Source organism: Erpetoichthys calabaricus, chromosome 3 (assembly GCF_900747795.2).
Source record: "Erpetoichthys calabaricus chromosome 3, fErpCal1.3, whole genome shotgun sequence".
Classification (NCBI taxonomy): Eukaryota; Metazoa; Chordata; class Cladistia; order Polypteriformes; family Polypteridae; genus Erpetoichthys; species Erpetoichthys calabaricus.
The window spans coordinates 27,613,197-27,636,120 of NC_041396.2; the positions used below are offsets into that span (position 1 = coordinate 27,613,197).

Sequence of the window (22,924 nt, forward strand, 5' to 3'; positions counted from 1 at the left end):
TGTGCAGACAACCTCTGACCCCGTCACTGCCTCTGCTGTACCCCTTTCTCTCCATTCAAGTCCTTTCGAGGAAGACACCTATGAGTTCTTTAAAGCTCAAGCATTGGAGTTGCTGAAACAAAGACAACTAGGAAGTTGTCTGCTTTTCTGTGAATTTGGATTAAGGCACCATTGCTGAATGAAGGCTGAGTACTGTTCTTGCAGCTGTCAAAATAAAAGTTCTTTTTGCTGATTTCTCTCCTGGCTGTCTTTTGTGCAACTCAGCAGCCCAGATGTGATGATATATAGGGCGGCACGGTGGTGCAGTGGGTAGCGCTGCTACCTCACAGTTAGGAGACCTGGGTTCACTTCCCGGGTCCTTCCTGCATGGAGTTTGCATGTTCTCCCCATGTCTGCGTGGGTTTCCTCCAGGTACTCCGGTTTCCTCCCACAGTCCAAAGACATGCAGGTTAGGTGCATTGGCGATTCTAAATTGTCCTAGTGTGTACTTGGTGTGTGTGTGTGTGCCCTGCGGTGGGCTGGCGCCCTGCCCGGGGTTTGTTTCTTGCCTTGCGCCCTGTGTTGGCTGGGATTGGCTCCAGCAGACCCCCGTGACCCTGTACTTAGGATATAGCAGGTTGGATGTAGTCTAACAACCTGATTTCAATAGTCTGTCCAGTAGTTACTCCCTGTTGGACATATTCAGCATTAACATTTTGAGTGCACCATGTATTAGAATGTATTTTGTAATACATGTAGGAATGAAATGCATTACAGTTTTCATTCCAACAGATGGTGCATCTCAAGCACTATTTTTACAAATCCCACAACAAATAGCACATAATGGAGACATATCAATTGGATGGGCAGGGAGATACACAGACAATTGTCCTTAATTTTTTATTTTTTTGCTTTTATAAGTTTGTATCACCTATTATCTGTTTCACATTTTTTGTAATAAAGTGTTACCAAGAAAAGGTATTAACATTTATATTACATAATTATACAAATATAATACAGGAAAATTGCCCTGACAGAAAAGCTAATGTTCCAATATATTGAATTTGTTAGTTAAGAAAAAGAGGAGCCCAATCCAGAACAGATATGTCAGACTTCAAAGATGCCCAACTGTGAGACTTATTTGGATGCAGTAGCAAAAATTGCTTTAAACATAAGGCCTCTATCTTCCTTGTCCTTAATGTGCACATCTTTAAATCCAGTGGCCATAAGTGCATCCATGTAGATTTCAGGCTGCCATATCTTACTCAGCAACAATCCCTGAGAAACCACCTTTTTCATCCTGATCATGTTGATAGTTGCAACCATCAGTCCTTCTGTTATTAAAAAATGGTGAAAAACTGTCAGAAACCAGAAAAATGTATACGTTTAATTAATTCATCAATTTTATGAGCAAAGTTATGGAAATTAAATTAATGGTGCATTCAACATATTCTGGCAACCATCCATCCCGAATGGGTTGACATTCCAGTGGAAGGTGTGAGCACTCATATGGGTTACTGTAAATAATGAAAGTTAAATGTCAGGTATACCACGTAGGAAATCGATACATTAGCTCTGAATGCAAACAGGATGCATGAAACTTGAAAGTAACCCTCATAAGTAGAACCTGGGAGTCATAGTGGACCCATCACTCTCTACATCAAGACAGTTTACAGAAGTGATCAGAAAGGCTAATAAGATGTTAGGTTATATATCACAATATGTGGAGTACAAGTTGAAGGAGGTTATGTTTATGTTTTATAATGCTCTAGTGAGGTCTCACCTGGAGTGCTGTTGTACAGTTCTGGTTTCCATATTATAAAGAAGTCTGACTACCACTATAGAAAGTCCAGAAGAGATTGATAGGCTGATTCCTGGGACTGAGAGGTAAGATGCAAACAGATTAAGAGGTGACGTGATCAGAGTGTTTAAATTTAAGGGAGGAAATAGTACACTTGATCCCAACTGTTACTTCAATTTAAATTCCTTAAAAGGAACAGAGTGACACAGTTGGAAACTTATTAAGGGCAGATTTCACACAAAGGTTAGAATTTATTTTTTGTGCATAGAACAATAAGCACATGGAATAAATTACCACGAAGTGCAGTGGAGATTTGAACTTTAGTCACATTCCAATCTCTACTAGAAGAATAAAATGGACAAGCTTAATGGTCTGAATTGCATGTCCTCATCACAATTGTTCTATTTTTCTTATATACAGTTGTACCTTGAGATAAGAGTTTAATTCGTTCCATGACTGAGCTTGTAAGTCAAAATGCTCGTATTTCAAATCAATTTTCCTCATTGAAATTAATTGAAATGAGATTAATTCATGCCAGCCCCCAAAAAAACCACCCCAATTTTTTGTTTAATGTTTTCAACATAAGAAAAGTGTATTTATAATGAACAAATATTGTATACAAACAAAATAAAACCTAATACATAAAAGAGAATCTCAAGAAATAAACAGATGTTGGCAAAGCCAATTAACGTATTGTAATGTTTATTTCTTTCACTTTTGCTTAACTTAATTTTCTTCTTCGCTAGTTTTTTTTCTTTTTTGCCACGCTTTCCTCACTTTCATTCTCAAGGCATTTCAATAGAAACTTGTCCAAGGAGCTTTGTTTAGTCCTCCCCTTTAGAATGTTTCTGAAATGAGTTAGTCATTAAATAGCGCCGCTGCACGATCAGTTGTAACTTTTTCAGGGTTTCTTTTCAATAAAGTCAAGCGTTAGGCAAGTGTCATTAAATAGAGCCGCTGCACGATCAGTTGCAACTTTTTCAGGGTGTTTCATTTCTTTAAAGTTCGAAACTTTATCCCACATTGCAAACACTTCCTTTATCTCACTTTATGAGGTAACCTCCTCCGCCTCTGCTTCCTCCGCAATACCAGTCTCCTGCAGAACCTCCGTATGTTGCCGTGTCTGTAGTTCCGTCAACTCCTCCGCCGTCAGTTCCTCGGAATGTGCGGCGACAAGCTCTTTGATGGCTCGTATTTCGAATTTTGGCTCATAACTCAAGGCAAAAAATTGACCTAGTGATGGCTCGTATCTCAAAAAACTCGTACGTTGGGGCACTCGTATCTCAAGGTACCACTGTATATACCTGTATTTTTTAACCAAATGTTCACACATTTGAGATCTGTGAGAAAACTGCTGTACTCCAAAAAGAGAATGGTCAAAGCAATAGAAAAAGTTTACTGCTCAAAAGTTTATCTTTGATGACTCATGAGACTTAAATGAGATTCTTGTTTATGTTTCATTTAAGAATCAACTTTGTCACAGATGTTACTTCTCAAATTCCTTAGGAGAAATAGCTTTAGACAAAAATGAAATATGAGATAAAACTGAGATAAAAGAAGTCAAAACGGAGAAAACGGTTTGAAAAGCATGGTAGATTTTGAGAGATCTCTTTCTAGTCTTGTTTTAATCTTTTTTAAGACTTTATATCTTTTACATATCAATGGTTAAAATCCCATTGTCAACCCTCGTTATAAATATACATACTGTAGATAATACAGTAAGTGTTGTGCATCCCCAAAGAAAAATGTAAACCTCAATAGCTGTTATGACGGCCTCTAATATTCATATTGCCATTCACGCAGGAGTGCATGAAATAATCCCAAACATATTTATTTTACATAGCTCTAGTAACATCTTACTACATCACAAGGTGCTTTATAGTGCTAGGAAGATTATAGCACTTTATAAGAAATAAATTCTTAGAAGACAGCAAAGGTTTAAATAGATATACCTATACAAGACTGACACAATAGGATCTAGGAAAATATATAAAACATAAATCATCAATAATGAGTAAAGAACACTATGGAAAATTTCAAAATGAAACGGAAGCTTATAAAACATGTAGAATTTCAAAACACCTAAAAACATACAAGAGAACATAGAATAGAGTTAGCATAGGAAGAATGCCAGAGAGGGTACTTGCTGATGTGTGTTGGGTTAAAAAATTTGCTAAATTTAATGCAATATCTGAATTTTACTAAAAATATACGCACAGGTATGTCATCAGTGTGCTCTTCAATAGCCACTAGGGATATGCTGTGCACTCTGCACTGTGTTGGAGGCAGTAAACTGATAAAGCCCAGGGTGGCATTTATTAGGGGTTATATATAAAGCTCCTTATTGCTTCTGTAGTAGTCTGTGTTCAACCACAAAACCTCTTTTGGCTGGATATTCATTTGGTTTTAGACAAACACCAATGACAGTGTTGTGTAGGAAAAGTCCAATTGATTAGTAGCACCCAATAAACTTATGCTGGCATAACTAGTGCTCACCACTTTTTTTGTGATCAAAGCCACTTACATGTTTAGAGGTGTGTTATATTCTACCCATCTGCTATACAATTTCTACCTGTTTTCTGATCTGTAGAAATGGATAGGTGAGAAAAATATCAAAAATACAAAGTTCTATGTATAGGCAAAATAAATAAATAAATAAATAAATATAAAATGGGCAATGGTGGCTTTACAGGGAGCAACAGATGAAAAATATTTAGGTTTTTGTACAGAAGCAACAAGAAAATAAAATAGAATATTAACTTATATTTTAAAATCTACTGAATAGAAATGAATGGGCATTATGCTCCGATTGTATATTGTGGTAGTGAGGTTATATCTGGACTGCTAAAGAGAAGATGGAATTCATGAAGAATGTAACGGAGGATGTGATATCTGATCATGTTCATGTACACTAATGATTAAATTGCATATCCTACTTATAGAAATAGTGTAACTCATTCATTGCTTATTCAGTTCTAGAATTGCATGTCTCATTGTTGATTTTTTTAAAATATTATAGTAAAATGAGGAGACTTTGGCTTTGATTTAAATTCTGAAACTGATTGGTCCTTTCTGGAGGAAAAGAAATGTTATGGTGAGAGTGAATGAATGATAAAAACACCTCTGTGACAGATGCGCTGTTGATTGAGGCTTTCAAAGATAAACATTGGTACATCTTACCTGGTTTCATCACTCTGTGCAATTCGGCACAGCATTTCTTCAGGTCTGTCCAGTAGTAGTAACAATTGCAATGAAACACTCTGTCCAGACTGGAGTCTGGTAGTGGTATTGCCTCCACACTGCCCAGTATAAGCTGTAATTTTCCAGAAGATATCTGCTCCTGTACCCGCCTCGTTGCCACCTTGAGCATGTATTCAGAGTAGTCAAGTCCATACAGCTTACCTTCAGAGTCGGTTAGGTAACGAAGAGCTTCCTGTAGCCCCAAACCGGGTCCAAAGCCCACTTCTAAGACTGTGCTGCCTGGCTGGATTTGTGCCAGTTTTGCAGCATTTACTTCTAGAATCTCATTTTTTTTCTCCAGAAATCTTTTTGCCATCCAGCCAGTCAGTGATTGTATGGGGCATTCAAGCTGGCTTGAAACCATCCGGAGTATCATGGCTAAATAAAAAAAAGGTATGCTTTATTTAGTTCTTTTTATCGGAAAGTACCAAGTCTTTTTCATTAACATTAATTTGCATAGCCTTTATGAATTTCATTGTTCTCTAGATTTTACAATTTGCTTCTTTTAATTGCTCAAGGCTATACACCATGTGTCATGAGTGGTGATGAATGGGACAGGTAAGTTTCAATACACACAGTATTGTGAAACAGACACCAAAATTTATTCCACAGATGCTTTTACAATTACTAAAAGGGTTTTCTTTTATGGTGAAAAACAAGGAACATTGCTCCCTAAAACCTTGGTCACACTTCTTTGTTCACCTGTGTACTTTTCTTTTTTTTTTTATTGATCTTATTGAAACCACACAACATTCCATACAAATAGGTCAATTTTACATGAATGGGATTGAAAACAAGTGAATCCCCACCCCTGAGAAAGAGAGCATTGGCAGCAGAATAAAACTTAAACCTAGTAAAAATTAAGCAAATAGATAAATTAATAAGTGAATATAGATAAATGGAGAAGAAAAAGAAAAAAAAAAGAGAATAGAGTGAGAATCTGCTTCCTCGGTGCTTTAAAAGCTTATTCTAAAATGTTATTGATTAGATCCTGGTTTGGAAAAGTTTCTGCACAGATCCTCTAAGTGAGAATTTTATTTTTTCCAATTTCAAATAGTATATAACATCAGTTACCCACTGACTTAAAATGGGAGAGTTAGGATTCTTCCAGTTGAGCAAGATAAGTCTACGTGCCAATAGTGTAGTAAAGGCAATTACAGTTTGTTTGTCCTTCTCCACTTTATACCCCTCTGTGAGCCCACCAAACACAGCTGTTAATGGGTTAGGAGGGATTGTGACACCAAGGCTGTCTGAAAGGCATTTAAAAATCTTGGTCCAAAATGATGTTAACTTGGTGCAGGCCCAAAACATGTGACCCAGTGAGGCTGGAACTTGATTGCAGTGTTCGCAAGTTGGATCTTGCCCTGGAAACATTTTGGACAATTTTAAACAAGACAGATGTGCTTGATATATAATTTTTAGTTGAATAATTGTATGCTTTGCACATATGGAGCTCAAGTGAATTCTCTGCATTGCTACCTTCCACTCCTTTTCTGATATGTTGATGGAGAGATTCTTTTCCCACTGTCCTCTTGGATCTTTGAAAGGGAGGGACTGTAAAATGGTTTTATATATTGCATTTTTTATATATTGCAGAGATGGTGTCTACGTCCTTGAAACTGATGAATATTTTTTCCAGCATAGAGGGAGGTGAGAGATGAGGAAAATTGGGCAGGTTCTGTTTAACAAAGTTTCTAATTTGAAGATAGTGAAAGAAATGTGTTGCTGTAAAGTTACATTTAGAATGTAATTGTTCATAGGATGAAAAGACGTTGTCTATGTACAGATCTCTAAGTGATTTAATCCCAAATGTTTTCCAGACATTAAAAACTGCATATGTTTGCGAGGGTTGAAAAAGGTGGTTCTCGTGCAGAGGTGCCACAGATAAAAGATTTTCTATCTTAAAATGCTTCCTACATTGGTTCCATGTTCTGAGTGAGTGAAGCACTGTTGGGATATTAGTATATTGGCGATAATTTGCATTTATTGGGGCACAAAGCAAGGAATATAAAGATGAACTGCAGGATTCTATTTCAATTGCAGACCAAGCCTGCATGTGTTCGTCTTTTTGTGTCAATGTCCAGGTTTTAATATGTTGTATATTTGCTGCCCAGTAGTAAAACTGAAAGTTAGGTAGAGCCATGCCACCTTCTGCCTTTGGCCTTTGTAGGGTCGTTCTTTGGATATGTGAATGGTTTGAATTCCAAATAAATGTGGTTATGGTTGAATTTAATTTCTTAAAGAACAATTTATTGATGGATATTGGAATATTTCGAAATAAAAAGAGAAGCTTAGGGAGGATATTCATCTTAACAATGTTAATTCTTCCAGCTAAAGTGAGATGAAGGGTTGACCATCTATGTGAGTCTTGCTTGATTTTTTCCATACATACTGCAAAATTTTGTTGATAAAGAGCTTTATGTTTACTTGTGATGTTTACCCCTAGATATTTGAACTGATCTGCAATGATAAAAGGGAAGGTGTCCAATCTAATATTGTGTGTTTGAGAATTCACTGGAAAGATCACACTTTTAGTCAAATTAATTCTGAGACCAACAATCTTTTGAAACTCTGTAAGTGCTGTTAGGACTGCAGGCACAGTATTTTGTGGGTCTGATATATACAGTACCATATCATTTGCATATAGAGAAATTTTCTGTTCAAGTCCTTCTCTGATAATTCCCCTTATCTCATAAGCCTTTCGAAAGTGAACTGCCAGTGGCTCAATGGCGATTGCAAAAAGTAGTGGTGACAAGGGGCATCCTTGTCTGGTACCACATTCTAGTTTAAAGTAGTCTGAATTAATGTTGTTAATACAAACTGAAGCTTCTGGATTGGTATACAGTAGTTTGATCCATGCACAAATGTTCGGGCCAAACCGAAATTTCTCCAATGTAGTGAAAAGGTAGTTCCATTCAATCATATCAAATGCTTTTTCTGCATTCAAGGATAATAAAATCTCTGGGATGTTTGACTTTGCGGGTGAGTATATTACATTAAACAGGCATCGAAGATTGGATGCTAAATGTCGGCCTTTAATAAAGCCAGTTTGATCTTGTGATATTACTGAAGGCAGCACTTTCTCCATCCTTTTATCTAGGACTTTGGAGAGTATCTTAACATCATTATTCAGAAGTGAAATTGGTCTGTATGATGCACATTGTAATACATTCTTATTTTGTTTAGGAAAGATGGTGATTGATGCTTGATGAAAAGTTTAAGGTAGAATTTTATTTTCTGTAGCTTCTGTGAATGTTGTTAATAGGAAGGGAGCTAGCTGAGTGGAGAACTTCTTATAAAATTCAGCAGGGTAGCCATCAGGGCCTGCTGCTTTCCCACTCTGAAGTGACTTTATAGCATCTGGTAATTCTGGTAGCACCAGAGGTTTATCCAATTCCTCTGCACCAAGAGTATCTATTTGTGGTATCTCTAATGCATCCAGAAATGCATTAGATTGTGTCTTGTCTTCTTTAAACTTAGTAGCATATAAGGATTTATAGTAGTCTCTAAATGTGTGTATTATTTTTTTATGGTCAACGATTATGTCTCCATTTGTGTTGGTAATTGCTGGGATTGCATTTCGAACTTCTTGCTTGTGGATTTATTGAGCTAAAAGCTTAGTAGCTTTCTCTCCATGTTCATAGTAATGATGTCTTGATTTAAAAATGAGTTGTTCAGTTTCTTTAGTTGTTAAGAGGTTGAGCTCTGAAAGCAGAGCCTGCCTTTTCCTATGAAGAGCCTCACTTGGATACCTGGCATGTTCTTGATCTATTCTAGTAGTTTCGTTGGATAGTTCTGATACCTGCTTGGTTTCCAATTTATTTCTGTAGGAAAGATATGAGATAATCTGTCCTCTTAAAAAGGTCTTCAGGGTTTCCCAGAGTATTCCTGCACAGACCTCTGAGGATATATTTGTCTCTATAAAAAAAAAAAGATTTGTTTTGATATAAATTCTGTAAAGTTCTCGTCTGTTAATAAAAGTGGGTTAAAACGCCATCTGCGAGATGAGTATATGGGGCATAATAATTTTATCTCCAGGATCAGAGGGTGATGATCGGAAATACTGTAACAATAGCGTCATACTTGCAGGATTTAATTGTAGGCAAAAAATGGTTATCTACAAAAAAATAATCAATTCTTGAGTAGCAATGATGCACTGGTGAGTAGAAGGAATATGTTCTTGAATTTGGGTTTAGAAATCTCAAGGGGTCTGATAAGTTGTGGACAGTTACAAACTGTGTAATTGTCTTTGCAGTATTAGATGTCATCGCCCCATGTGGCAGGAGACCTATCTAGGTCTGGAATTAAAACACAATTAAAATCCCCAGCCATTATAATTTTATAACATTACATTGGGAGTGGATGCAAATACTTTTTGGATGAATTCCCTATCATGCACATTGGGTGCATAAACATTTATCAAAATCACTTTACAATTAAATAAATTACCCATAACAATGATGTATCTCCCTTCAGGATCAGATACAACATCTGATACTACAAATGAGACTCTTCTATGTATGAGAATTTCCACACCTCTAGTTTTTTTTGTAAAGCTGGAATAGAACATTTGGCCAGTCCAGTCTTTTTGCACCCGGAACTGATCCTTACTTAATAAGTGGGTCTCCTGTAAAAATACTATTTTAGCGTTTAGACCTTTTAGGTGAGAGAATACGTTCTTTCTTTTTAATTTGTGATTCAGGCCTTTAACATTCCAGCTCACAAAATTAACTGTCCTGTCTTGGAGACATTGGTTCTGAATTTTTGATGTCATTTTGTAGTCTTAACCAAAAGTGAGACAGCTTTGACCTTAATTTCAAATTTTCCCAGGGGTTATTGCCATGCAGTCTGTTGTTATGTTGGCAATTATACTTATAAGGATTAAAAGAATAGATCAGAGATAGCTTGCTCTCTTTCTCCCCCTCCCTAGTCCCCCTCCCCTTGCTTTGCCTCCCCACGTGAGGCTGAACCACACTTCACAAAGTCCCAGTCCTCTAAAATACCTAGAGACAGAGCACGTCCAAAACAAAACAAGCCCCCAGCAGCGGTGTATGTGAATTAAAATAGAGATATCTACAATCTAAATACTATAAGCATAACAAAAAAAAAAAAAAAAGAAAATCTTCAACATTCTTGAAATGTTAAGATAGTAAACCCAGGGAATGGTGTTAAACAGTCTCCTTTAGAATAGTAAAAAAAAAAGAAAGAAAAGGGTTACTAATTTAATTTCTTCCACAAATACATACATAAACGTGTATAATTATAATTAAAATAAAAACACATAGTGACCGAGAATGGAAAAGGATGTATAATTATGGTACCAGTGTCACTGCAAGCAGATCAGACAGCCGGTGATATCTTCTTCACTATACCATGACAGGGTGCGACTCACGGTCTTATTTCAGGAAAGTGTCGGGATCAGCTTTTTTAACTTTTTTAAACTGTGTATTTTTCTGCAGTTGTGTAATGAATGTGATCCGTATCACACCAGTAGAATCAATTCAGTGTATGCCTTTCGTTCACATCACCATAGAGGAGTACACGTTTAATAAAGTGAGACACAGCCTGTTTTATTGGTGTGTTCAAAGACACATCAAAATGTATCATTTGGCACTTAACTATGTTATCTGTACATACTGTAACATTTTAGTACATTTAGTAAATGGACACTCACGGCTCTCAGCCAGCGACCCAGCCATTATTTAGCAATCTTATCCTAGTTGACGATAAGTACCCTTTAGGTGATTTGATTTTTTTTTTTTTTTAGTAGAGATCTTTATTTGCAGATGCTTGCTGAACTTAATGCATCATTCCAGACCACAAAAAAAACTTTTCTTCTTAAGTCAAATGCACATCTTTCACTATAACACATAACACAATGTGTACAGCAAACATTTTCAAATTAAATTCACACAGGTCATTTTGCTCATCACCAGTCTTGAATCGGACTCCTTACAAAAAAAATCTCAACACTGAGTGTGAAGATGAATTGCCAGGGGTTAAATTTCTAAAACTTGTGTATACACAAAAAGAGGCCTGAGACGTGACTATGCAACTTTCCACACAAAAGAAAATCGAAAGGAGAACTTGTGTATATTAAGGCAACTCTGACCCATCTGTGTGTAACGTTTTGAAGAAAGTGGGAAATGACAACAGACAGGATCAAGTGGGAAAACTAAGCCCAACCAGCTAAATGAAACCTCATACTTCTGACAATTCATATCACTGAGATGTTATTATGTTACTCCTCAAACATATTACACCTCAGAATTGTTGAATATGATGGTCAGACTCATTTTTAGTTCTCCTTTAAAAGGGCTAATGCTTCATAGTTGCAGTAAAGAACTTTTCTGGTTATTTAATTATTTCGGCTACTTGTTGTCACTTCTCAGGGAACATCAGGAATATCTCCATCTCCATCATGTCATCCATGCTGGAAGTCATTACTTGAATGATGATGCACTACAATCAGTTTTTGTATGGTGTGGGTGTACATTCAAATTTACTGCAATCATATTGTAATAAGAGCTCCAAGTGAGAATGAGGCTGCTTTTGTTAATCATAAGCAATGAAATTCTATTAATGCACATGTCATTTGTGATACCAAGACAAGACTGACAAATGTTGTGGCTCAGCCCATGATATATTTATCCATCCATCCATCCAATATCCAACCCGCTATATCCTAACTACAGGGTCACGGGGGTCTGCTGCAGCCAATCCCAGCCAACACAGGGCGCAAGGCAAGAAACAAACCCCAGGCAGGGCGCCAGCCCACAGCAGATGATATATTTATTTTGAGGTAAAATAGCCTTGGTTGGTGACTTGCTGATGGCACTGTAGATGATGGATGGTTTGTTGGTAAAGTAAGTGGCCAAACCCTCAGTGTTTCATATGACCTGTACTATTCATTGTAACAGCAGTCATGTCAATTAATGTGCCAAGTATTAATGCGAACCAGCTCAGATCCCAGAGCCTTATACCTTTTCCCATTCCCCAGAATACAGTGGAGAGATGCTACAATGTCATGTATGCTCTTTCATGCTCAGTTGTGGAGCACATCATTGGTGTCAATGCATCAGGAGGAAGGCTGCTCTACCAGCCAATGAAGGTCTGCAGTATCATGATTTCATATATCAGCTAGTCCATATGTATTTTTTAAAGTTCTGCAATGCAGTGGTGTGTGAAGCACTTTCACACACAAACATTTACAAGAACATTGTGATTTAAATTGTGTTAGAAATGTGTGTAAGCCAGATTTTATAAATCAGATTACTTCTTGTTATGCACATTTTCCTGTTTTGTGCTGTACACATTATTTTCATGCTTGAATCCAAAAAAAGTTTTAAAAATGAGACCCAAGGTGAGTAAGTGAAGTGCTAACAGCATTCTGATGCATACGTGGATGAAAGATTATCACCTTAAACGTAACTGTTCAAAGTCCGATTTCTTGTACTTGCCCTCTGGTTCTCTTCTCTTACATTTGTCTCTATGTATTGCCCTTAAAGGTGTCACCCTTCCTCCATCAGTCATAGTCAGGAAGCATGGTGTGAGACTCTGGACTCATTGCTTTCATTTATTGAACATATTTTTTCAACACCTCAGTCCTGTCATTTCTTTCTTCATGATAGTCAGATGATTTGGCTCTTCTTCACCAATTATGCCACACAACTCCTTGTTCTAGTACTGGTTCTCTCACAGCAGGACTACTGCAATTTTCTCCTAGCAGGGCTTCCTTCAGCTGCTATCAAACCTCTTCAGCTCCTTCAGAATGCAACTGCTCGACTTGTGTTCTCTGTTCTTTATTTCACTATACTACTCCTGCTCCGGTCTCTCCTTGGCTACCTGTTGCTGTAAGGATTCAGTTCAAAGTACTGTTCCCCCTATGGCCAGATGTGCCAAGACTGGACAATGTTTCTCCATTCTTGATTCAAAGCTGTGGAATGATCTTTCCATTTGAACTGCACTCAATTTATTTGTGTTTAGGTACCTTTTTTATTAAATACTTTTGATCTGCTTAGCATCTTTTCTATTGGATTGCTGTTTTTATATTGACAAAGATTCTAGGATACTGACTTGATAGATAGATAGATAGATAGATAGATAGATAGATAGATAGATAGATAGATAGATAGATAGATAGATAGATAGATAGATAGATAGATAGATAGATAGATAGATAGATAGATAGATAGATAGATAGATAGATAGATAGATAGATAGATAGATAGATACTTTATTAATCCCTTTTGTGTTAGTCTAGTTGTACTTCTATTCCCTTGTGCTCACATTTTTCTTTTGTTCTCTGGTGCTTTGATGCTTGGTCTTTCATTCTGTATATATTATAACTTGCTTTGTAAGTCACCTTTGATAACGGCATCTTCTAAATAAAATTAATACAGGGTATTAATAATAAATAGCTGTTGTCTTACCCTGGCAGATCCCTAATCATTTCTTAAAAACAGGTTCATTTAAAGCTTCCCTCAAGGAGTGAGTAATGGTTTGCATTGCCCAAGTTATTATATAAAAGCTGGAAATGCATACTTGTGAACAATAATGTTAAGTAATAAAATCACACTGTACAAGTGACTTTGGATAAAGTGTCTACTAGACAAATAAATGTAAGTGTAAAGAAACAAACTCAGACAGAATAAAATAAGCTGAAAGGGGAAGACAGCAAAGTAATATTGCTTTTTCTAAAAACAAATGGAAAAATAACATAATATTATCATATCATACAATGCAAAAGGAGGAATGGTTCCAGAGCCCAGACTATGCATAGAGGTGAGCCCGACTACATCTAGCCGGTACCTCTCAACCTCTTGCACCAGTTCAGGCTCCTTTCCCACCAGAGAGGTAACATTCCATGTCCCAAGAGCCAGTTTTGGCAACCGAGGGTCGGAATGCCAGAGTTCCTGCCTTCAGCTACCATCCATATTGCATTGCACCCAACCCCTATGGCCTCTCTTGCAGGTGGTGGGCCCACAAGAGAGCGGAACCACGTTGCTCCTTCGGGCTGAGACTGGCTGGGCCCTGTGGTCAAAGGTCCAGCCACCAGGCGCTCACCAGCGAGCCCCTCCCCTGGGCCTGGCTCTAGGGTGGGGTCCAGGTACCCTTTCCCGGGTAAGGGAAATGCAGATCCTTGGTTTAACTCCATATGGGGTCTCTGGTGAAGAGAGGGGCTGAGTTGTCAAATGATCGCCACCTGGTGATTAGTTGGTTCAGATGGCAGGAGAGGCTGCCGTAAAGACCAGGCAGACCCAAATGAATAATGAGGGTCTGCTGGGAACGTCTGTCGGAGGAACAGGTCAGAAAGATGTTTAACTGCCACCTCCGGCAGAACTTCAACCTCATTCCGAGGGAGGTGAAGGACATTGAGTCTGAATGGGCAATGTTCCGAGCCTCCATTGTAGAAGCAACAGAACGGAGCTGTGGCTGCAAGGATGTCAGTGCCTCTCATGGCAGCAATCCACGAACCCATTGGTGGACACCTAAAGTTCGAGAGGCCGTCAAGCTGAAGAAAGAGTCCTATCAGGTCTGGTTGACCAGTGGGACTACAGAGGCAGCTGAGGGTACCGGCGGGCCAAGCGTGTGGCAGCATCGGCTAATGCAAAGGCAAAAACTCGGGCATTGGAGGAGTTTGGGGAAGCCACGGAAAACAACTTTCAGTCAGCACCGAGAAGGTTCTAGCAAACTGTCAGGCGCCTCAGGAGGGTAAAGTGGTGCTCCACCAATACTGTTTACAGTGGAGATTTGGCCCTGCTGACTTCAACTGCAGACGTTATTGACCAATGGAAGGAATACTTCGAGGATCTTTTCAATCCCACCAGCATGTCTTCCTTAGAGGAAGCAGAGCTGGAGGACTCTGGGAGGGGGGGCCTGTCCATAACAGGGGCCGAGGTTGCCGAGGTAGTTAAAAAGCTCCAAGGTGGCAGGTCCCCTGGGGTGGACGAAGCTCACCGTGGGTTCCTCAAGGCTCTGGATGTTGTGGGGCTGTCCTGGTTGACATGTCTCTGCAACATTGCATGGACATCGGGGGCAGTACCTCTGGATTGGCAAACCAGGCTGGTGGTCCCCCTTTTTAAGAAGGGTGACCAAAGGATGTGCTCCAACTATATGGGGATCACACTCCTCAGCCTCCCCAGTAAGGTCTATTCAGGGGTGCTGGAGAAGAGAGTTCAGTCAATGGTCAAATCTCGGATTCAAGAGGAACAATGCGGATTCCGTCCCGGTCGTGGAACACCGGACCAGCTCAGCACCCTGGTCAGGATCCTGGACGGGGCATGGGAATTTGCCCAACCAGTCCACATGTGTTTTGTGGATATGGAGAAGGCATTCAACTGTGTCCCTCAAAGCATCCTGTGGGGTGTGCTCCAAGAGTACGGGGTACAAGGCTCGTTGTTACGAGCCATTCAGTCCCAGTACAGGAGGAGCAGGAGCTTGGTCTGCATTTCATGTTGAGGTTGGACTCCACCAGAGCTGCCCTTTGTCACCAATTCTATTCATAATTTAAACGGACAGAATTTCTAGGCGCAGCCAAGGAGCGGAGCGGGTCTTGTTCAGTGACCTTAGAATCTTGTCTCTGCTAGTTGCAGATGACGTGGTTCTGTTGGCTTCATCTGACAGTGACCTCCAGCTCTCACTGGAGCGGTTCACAGCCGAGTGTGAAGCAGCTGGGATGAGAGTCAGCACCTCCAAATCCGAGGCCATGGTTCTCAGCTGGAGAAGAGTGGAATACTCTCTCCGGGTTAGGAACACATTACTGCCTCAAGTGGAGAAATTCAAGTATCTCGGGGTCTTGTTCACGAGTAAGGGAAGAATGGAGCGGGAGGTTGACAGACAGATCGGTGCGGCATCCGCAGTAATGTGGGCTCTGCAACAGTCCGTCGTGGTGAAGAGAGAGCTGAGCCAAAAGACGAGGCTGTCGATTTACCAGTCGATCTACGTTCTTACCCTCACCTATGGCCACGAGCTTTGGGTAATGACCAAAAGAGCAAGATCGCGGATACAAGCGGCCGAAATGAGTTTTCTCCACAGGATGGCTGGACTTTCCCTTAGAGATAGGGTGAGGAGTTCAGTTATCCGGAAGAGACTCTGAGTAGAGTCGCTGCTCCTCCGCATTGAGAGGAGTCAGTTGAGGTGGTTTGGGCATCTAGTTAGGATGCCCCCTGGATACCTCCATTGGGGGGGGTGTTCTGGGCATGCCCCACTGGGAGAAGGCCACGGGGCAGACCCAGGACACGCTGGAGGGATTATATCTCCCGGCTGGCCTTGGAACGCCTCTGGGTCCTCCTAGAGGAGCTGGAGGAGGTGACCGGGGAGAGGGAGGTCTTGGCTTCCCTGCTTAGGCTGCTGCCCCCACGACCCGACCTCGGATAAGCGGCGGATAATGGATGGATGGATGGAGATGACTGTTACAAGACTTCCCAATACATTAAATGATTGAATAATCTGTAGTTCTGTCATTCAGATATTATTTTCTAGTTTGTTGTTTTTGAAGCGACGCAATTCTTTGTAAAAATACAGTTGTGCCTCTATCTGTGTGCTTGTTTCCTTTATGTTTTCTCGTTAAAGGCACGCAAATTAGCTCACTGCACAAGACAGAAATGTCCAAGCGAGCCATATCTGATACCCTGACTACGTCAAAAGAACTAAGAAACACGACTTTAACTGCAAAATCGAGGGCACAACAATATCCCGGCGACTTACGAATCTGGACGATAACTTTTCTGCAAGTTTTGCCAGAATACCATAGACTGGACACAAAAAGATACTTGCAATGACCACATCAAATCTAAAACCCATCTCAAACTCAAGGACAAATTAAGATCAAAAAGTGTTCCCCTTCAGGTTACAGCAGAGGAAACAACAAAATAGTCAGATGCAAGACACCAGTGTGTGGTCATGTGAGTCAGACATACTACTCGAAAAAAATGACAAAGATGCGTCCATTCTTTATTAAGCATTGTAAGCAAGGAGGAGTGCTGCCAGAAAATGAGAGCAGTCTTCATCAAACTCATTTGCCCCGTGTCTTTGAACAACATATGGACGCCGTTCTTTGAAAGATTCTTAGCAAGAAAATACCCGTTGTATTTGAGGTAGCCACTTATAGCCGAGACCACATAGTTCTCATCATAGTGATAGGTGAGTAAACATTTGGCTGTATGGTAATTCTTTTTATGTAGGCAGTTCTAATTGCACATGATGTATTTACTGTAAATCATTTAACCGAATAAATCATACAGGTATTTAACCAGTATTAGCAGTCTTTCCCGTAGAAAAATGTTATTAGTGAACGGCACTGGTTGTTACTGGGTTCCCTTTTAAAAATTAACAACGATGTTTCGGGATTTAATAAATGTTTTGCTTCGCCGTGACGAGGCACGCAAGGTCCACATTTGACTCTTCCGTTAAAAACTTGGCACCTACAAACCTGGTCAGAAGAGCAGGCGTCTCCTGAGACGCAATGAGCCCAAAGCGGGTCACTCTTTCTTTTTTCTAAAAGTGAACTTAACCTTCATCTCAGAAGGATGCATCCATCTAGTAACAGCTCTTACAATTCTGGAGGGCACTCACTGTCCCACTACAATCTCAGCACGTAAAAACCCAAAAATCCAAATCAAGGAAAAATAAAACGGTGAAAACCGAAAATGAAAAATTAAATAAATTAAACAGAATTTGTGAAAAAATAAAACGGATTCCTTAGGACCCTATATGAGTATGTTAGTAAGTGTGTAGATGTGGGTTCCCTTGTATTGTGCTACACTGGAAAAATGACAGGTGTGTCTATTTCATCATGAACCAGGAGATGAGAGCCTGGTCCATAAGACAAAGAAGAGGTCAAAAACAAACAAAGGTGGTTACTTGAAAAGTCAAAATGATCAAAAGTTGATGTGAAAGCCAAAACGACTTTCAAAAATAAAGTAAAAAACAAAAAATCAATAAGTCAAAAGAAAAAACAAGCATATAGTTCAGTATATTTTATCAAAATATTTGAAAGTTCATTTGCAGACTGCACTAATATATGTAATGATATTGCACATAATGCTTTTGCAACCACCATCACAGACAAAAACATTATGGCCTGTCCCATGTTCACAGTCTAAGAAAGTGATGTTGCCTGGAAAAAAAAAACATTTTTTTATAATAATATCCCAGAATTCTTGTATTTATATTCCAGAAGGATTATGACCCCTATCGTTGACTAGCAGCCCTCCCAGGGATGGTTCCTAATTGTCATTAAAGACAATTCCACAAAAAGATCCCATTTGAGATTTGCCACAGAAATACTTAAAAAAAAGTTGAAGAAAAGTGTGAAGTCATGGGGGGGGAACAACCCTAGCCACTTAAAATAGTTCATTTAATAAAGAAATGATTTGGTGCATTCTGAACAAAATGTAAAAATGGAAATACAAAAAGAGCAAAATTGAAAATATTTAATCAAGATATAAACTAATACTACAGTATATAAGCAAAGGAAAAATTACAAAAACATTCATTTCAAAACAAAAATGTTATGATTAACTGATTTTGTTAATTTTTGGGTGATGTCTGAATTCAGAATTATAGTTCTTGTACAATGGAGAATTCATTTTTTTATGTCATTTCAAATTTAACATTTAATGCCATTTTATTCTCATATTTCTTTTCCTGTTATTAAACAATGCCATCTTTATTTATCACGCAGTATACAATTCTTGAGGTTCGGCATGTTTTTGTAATACTCTGGAAGTGCCGTTCAACCTCTGACATCAGCACCACAATGGTACTTAAGCCACCATGTATGCCACTCTGAGACTGATTTTAAAAACCTACTGAACTGTGCAATTAATTTTGCTTTGGTGCTTTTCTTGTTATTTTGACTCTCAGTCTTGTTTCTAGACTTTGTTTTTCAGAAAATGTTGAAAGTTTAGGACAGATTGGTACTGACCAGACGTTTGACTGTGTCTTTTTTAAACAGTCTTTGACATAAAAACTTTCCTCTGTCTCTTTCAAAATAGAACAGAAGGAAACTATAGGAAATGAGAAAAAAATATATAACTTATCAATTTATGTTTTGCCCATTCCTGTGTCCTTACTTCCTCCTTTTTTAATGGTTATGTGTTTATTTTTGTGTACTTATATATCATTTTTCTAAGCCATTTTTTTTGTTACCACCAATATTTATGTATATTTGCATGCCACATGTTCACTGGAGAAAATGGAAAAATACAAATTTACAAAGAAAACCAAATTCAAATGGTCAAAAATACAGAAGTAACCAAGGCTATCCAATAATTCTAAAATCAAAACCTAATTAAGCAAGCCAAATGTCTCACTCCATTCAAAAAACTGAATACTAAATGGATTTAAGCAATTATCCAATCTGTGATCTCATTAAAACACTTAAAATAACTTAAAAACTAATTAAAAAGATGAAATATAAGCAGTTATCCCAAATTAAATAGTAACAAGCATTTATAAATTAGGCAAAACAAACAAAGTACCAAGGAAACAAGTAGACAAAATCCATAAGTGAATATAACATTCCATGTAAATAATTAATAACATTTAAATAATGCTTTTCTGACTTCCTCAAGTGTGAAACTCAGTAAAATGAACCTCATTACCACGTACTGAGAGATGGCTTCAGAATGTGCATTCCCATTATGATCTCAGACAATCGCAGTGTGGTGAGCCGGTGCGAACCATGTAATGCGAAATTTAAAGCTCTTAAATATAAAACATTTCTTACAGTTTTTAAAGTTAGTATATAAATAAATAAGTGCAGATTTTCATTCCCGCCATGCCCCTAATATGTAGTCATATGCTTACTGTTAATTATACATAATTGCTTGACTTCTTCATGCTTCAGTTAATAATGTTAAACCCGATAATATCAAAAAAATATTTTTTAAAGAACGTTAATGGGATGTTTTGCAGCCCAGGGCAGATTACTCGGGTGTTTGAAGTAAGTTATTAGAGGCTGTAAATCAGAGCAAGTGAAGAATGGTTAAGAAAAAAAAAAGTATTATCGAAGCATCTATTCAGTAAAACTGTGAGGAAAAAAGCATGTAGCCTTAACGTTCTTTTATGAACTGAGTTGGAGGGCACTGCTTTAACCATGTAGTGCTTTGTTGGGTCTCACAAGTATTGATGCACCAGAGAAGCTTCCAAAATCAAAAACAAGAGGGCTTACAGACCCTTACAGGAGCTTGTACTTTGACTGCTATGGACCGAACAAAACCTGCTCACCTTGGAGGGATGTGTGTATGGAACTTAACAGAGGACAGGCTACACCACCTTGCAAATGCCTCTGGCATTTGAGATAAACATTGACGTAGATCTTATTTATTTATTTGTTTGTTTGTTTTCCAAAAGCAGCTACAGGGGATTCAGACGTTAAAGGTCATGACGCCCATGACAGGTGACGTTTCATTTTGAATTCCGATTTCCTCGTCACCTTACTTGGACAATCACACAAGCATGGACAGACTATTATGGTTCATTTTCAAAGAATAAAAAAATCAGATCCAACAATGTGAGAAGTCCTACTAAGAAAAATCAGTAAAACATCTTGTGACAGAATGCCATTCACCCATTCAGCCCAGATGCCATTTCAGTATAGACTCTAAGTTTTAGTTGTAATCAACCTCCACATTATAAATGTAACCCCATTACACGGCCTTTCCTTCTTAAGCAGTGCACAAGGCCCTGAGTTCTTTGGTATGGTGTCGCCACCTAATAGTTACATTTTCAATATCAGTCACCTCTAACCATTTAGCTCATAACAAATCACAACTTACACTTTGTTTAAAGATAAGAAAACTTTCTCTTTACTTGAAATTAACAGCAGACAACCAAACATTGCATGTTATACCTATGTAGAGCACAAAATAAGATAAGCTATTTACAAAACTATACTGCTCAAAAAAATTAAAGGAGCACCTTTTAATGAGAGTACAGCATCAAGTCAATGAAACTTCTGGGCTATTGATCTGGTCAGTTAGGTAGTAGAGGGGGTTGTTAATCAGTTTCAGCTGCTTTGGTGTTAATAGATAGATAGATAGATAGATAGATAGATAGATAGATAGATAGATAGATAGATAGATAGATAGATAGATAGATAGATAGATAGATAGATAGATAGATAGATAGATAGATAGATAGATAGATAGATAGATAGATAGATAGATAGATACTTTATTAATCCCAAGGGGAAATTCACAAATTACTTACAATGAGAAATGAGAAGACCCCCAAAACAGGAATGAATGGTTTAACAGGTGGAGGGAGGTCACTGACATTTTTCCCTCCTCATCTGTTTTTTCACTCGTTTTGCATTAGGCTATGGTCAATGTCACTACTGGTAGCATGAGGCCTTTCCTGGACCCTACAGAGGTAGCACAGGCAGTCCAACTTCTCCAGGATGGCACATTAACACGTGTCTGTCATTGCCAGAAGTTTTGCTGTGTCTCCAAGCACAGTCTCAAGGGCATGGAGGAGGTTCCAAGAGACATGCAGTTACTCTAGGAGAGCTGGACAGGGCCCCTCATAGAAGGTCCTTAACCCATCAGCAGGACTGCTATCTGCTGCTTTGGGCAAGGAGGAACAGGATGAGCACTACCAGAGCCTACAAAATGACCTCCAGCAGGAAGGCCATTGGTGTGAATGTCTCTGAGCAAACAATCAGAAACAAACTTCATGAGGGTGGCCTGAGGGCCCAACGTCCTCTGGGCCCTGTGCTCACCGCCCGGTACCATGGAGCTCGATTGGCACTTGCCATAGAATAGCAGAATTGGCAGGTCCACCACTGGCGCCCTGTGCTTTTCACAGATGAGAGCTGGTTCACCCTGAGCTAGAGATGGGCAGAGTGAAGCCTCACGAAGCATAGAAACATTTGAATCATTTGTGTCAGAAATCGTATGGAAGCTTCGAAGGATTTGACACTCACCTCTCTAGTGACATCTTCTGGCAATTTTCATTAACGTTACACAAACTCATGATCAACTTCAATGCCATCTGTTTAAACTGTATTGCTTTTACTTTTTTGCAGCTACAGACTGGCAAGGAAGAGAAGGTTTCGTCAGCAGCCTCCAGAGTCTGATGTCAAATAGATATATAAAAACTAACGCCGACAGGCAGAATGTACTGTACGATAGTAAGAGTTAAACAAAATAAGCCAACAACAACAACAACATTTATTTATATAGCACATTTTCATACAAATAATGTATAGCTCAAAGTGCTTTACATGATAAAAAAAGAGAAAATAAGACAAAATAAATAAGAATTAAAATAAGGGAGCACTAATTAATATCAAATAAAAGTAAGGTCCGATGGCCAGGGAGGACAGAAAAAACAAACAAAAAATAAAAAACTCCAGACGACTGGAGAAAAAAATGAAATCTGCAGGGGTTCTTAGGCCACGAGACCACCCAGTCAGCCCCCTCTAGGCATTACCTAACATCAATGACCTCAATCAGTCCTCATGGTATTCAGGGTTCTCATGGAAGAACTTGATGATGACGGTCATGTTGACTTCTGGCCTTTAATCCATCAATGTAGGGACATCACGGTGCTTTGATTTGGTGGTGGTGGCTCACGCCTCACTCTTGGAGCCCCGGCTCTTTCAATGAATATTCACTTTTACACTGTATCATTATTATTGTTCCTGTTATTAGTATTATAATTATCCCTCACCTTTTCTTGAGATCACATTTAATACCCCAACGTTTGGGGTTCCACGGCCCTTAATAAAACATAAATTGAAAACGAGCCTTGTTAATTATCTTTAAATATTTCCTTTGTTCTGATTTAATTAAAATGGAGTAGACGGGAAAAAAAGTTTATCCCTGTACTGTGCCATAATATAGGTAAGCACATTTGAGAAAGAAAAGATGAAATCCTTAAATCACAGATGTT

At 38.7% G+C, this 22,924-nt stretch overlaps 1 protein-coding gene across 2 annotated transcripts in view; it reads right to left on the minus strand.

The window, feature by feature from the left end:
* Positions 1-865: 865 nt before the first annotated feature.
* The window catches only part of LOC114647850 (uncharacterized methyltransferase YdaC-like), a 40,567-nt gene continuing 18,508 nt past the window's right edge, over positions 866-22,924 (minus strand). Inside the window, exons 2-3 of one of the 2 annotated variants that reach the window (XM_028796511.2) lie at positions 5,183-5,398; positions 866-1,313 (exon numbers count right to left, since the gene is read on the minus strand). In XM_028796511.2, the coding sequence (XP_028652344.2) occupies positions 1,117-1,313; positions 5,183-5,398 (413 nt within the window). In that variant the 3' untranslated portion in view covers positions 866-1,116. Of the gene's footprint in view, positions 1,314-4,960; positions 5,399-22,924 lie in introns of both variants that reach the window. The other variant, XM_028796510.2, reaches the window with a different exon arrangement.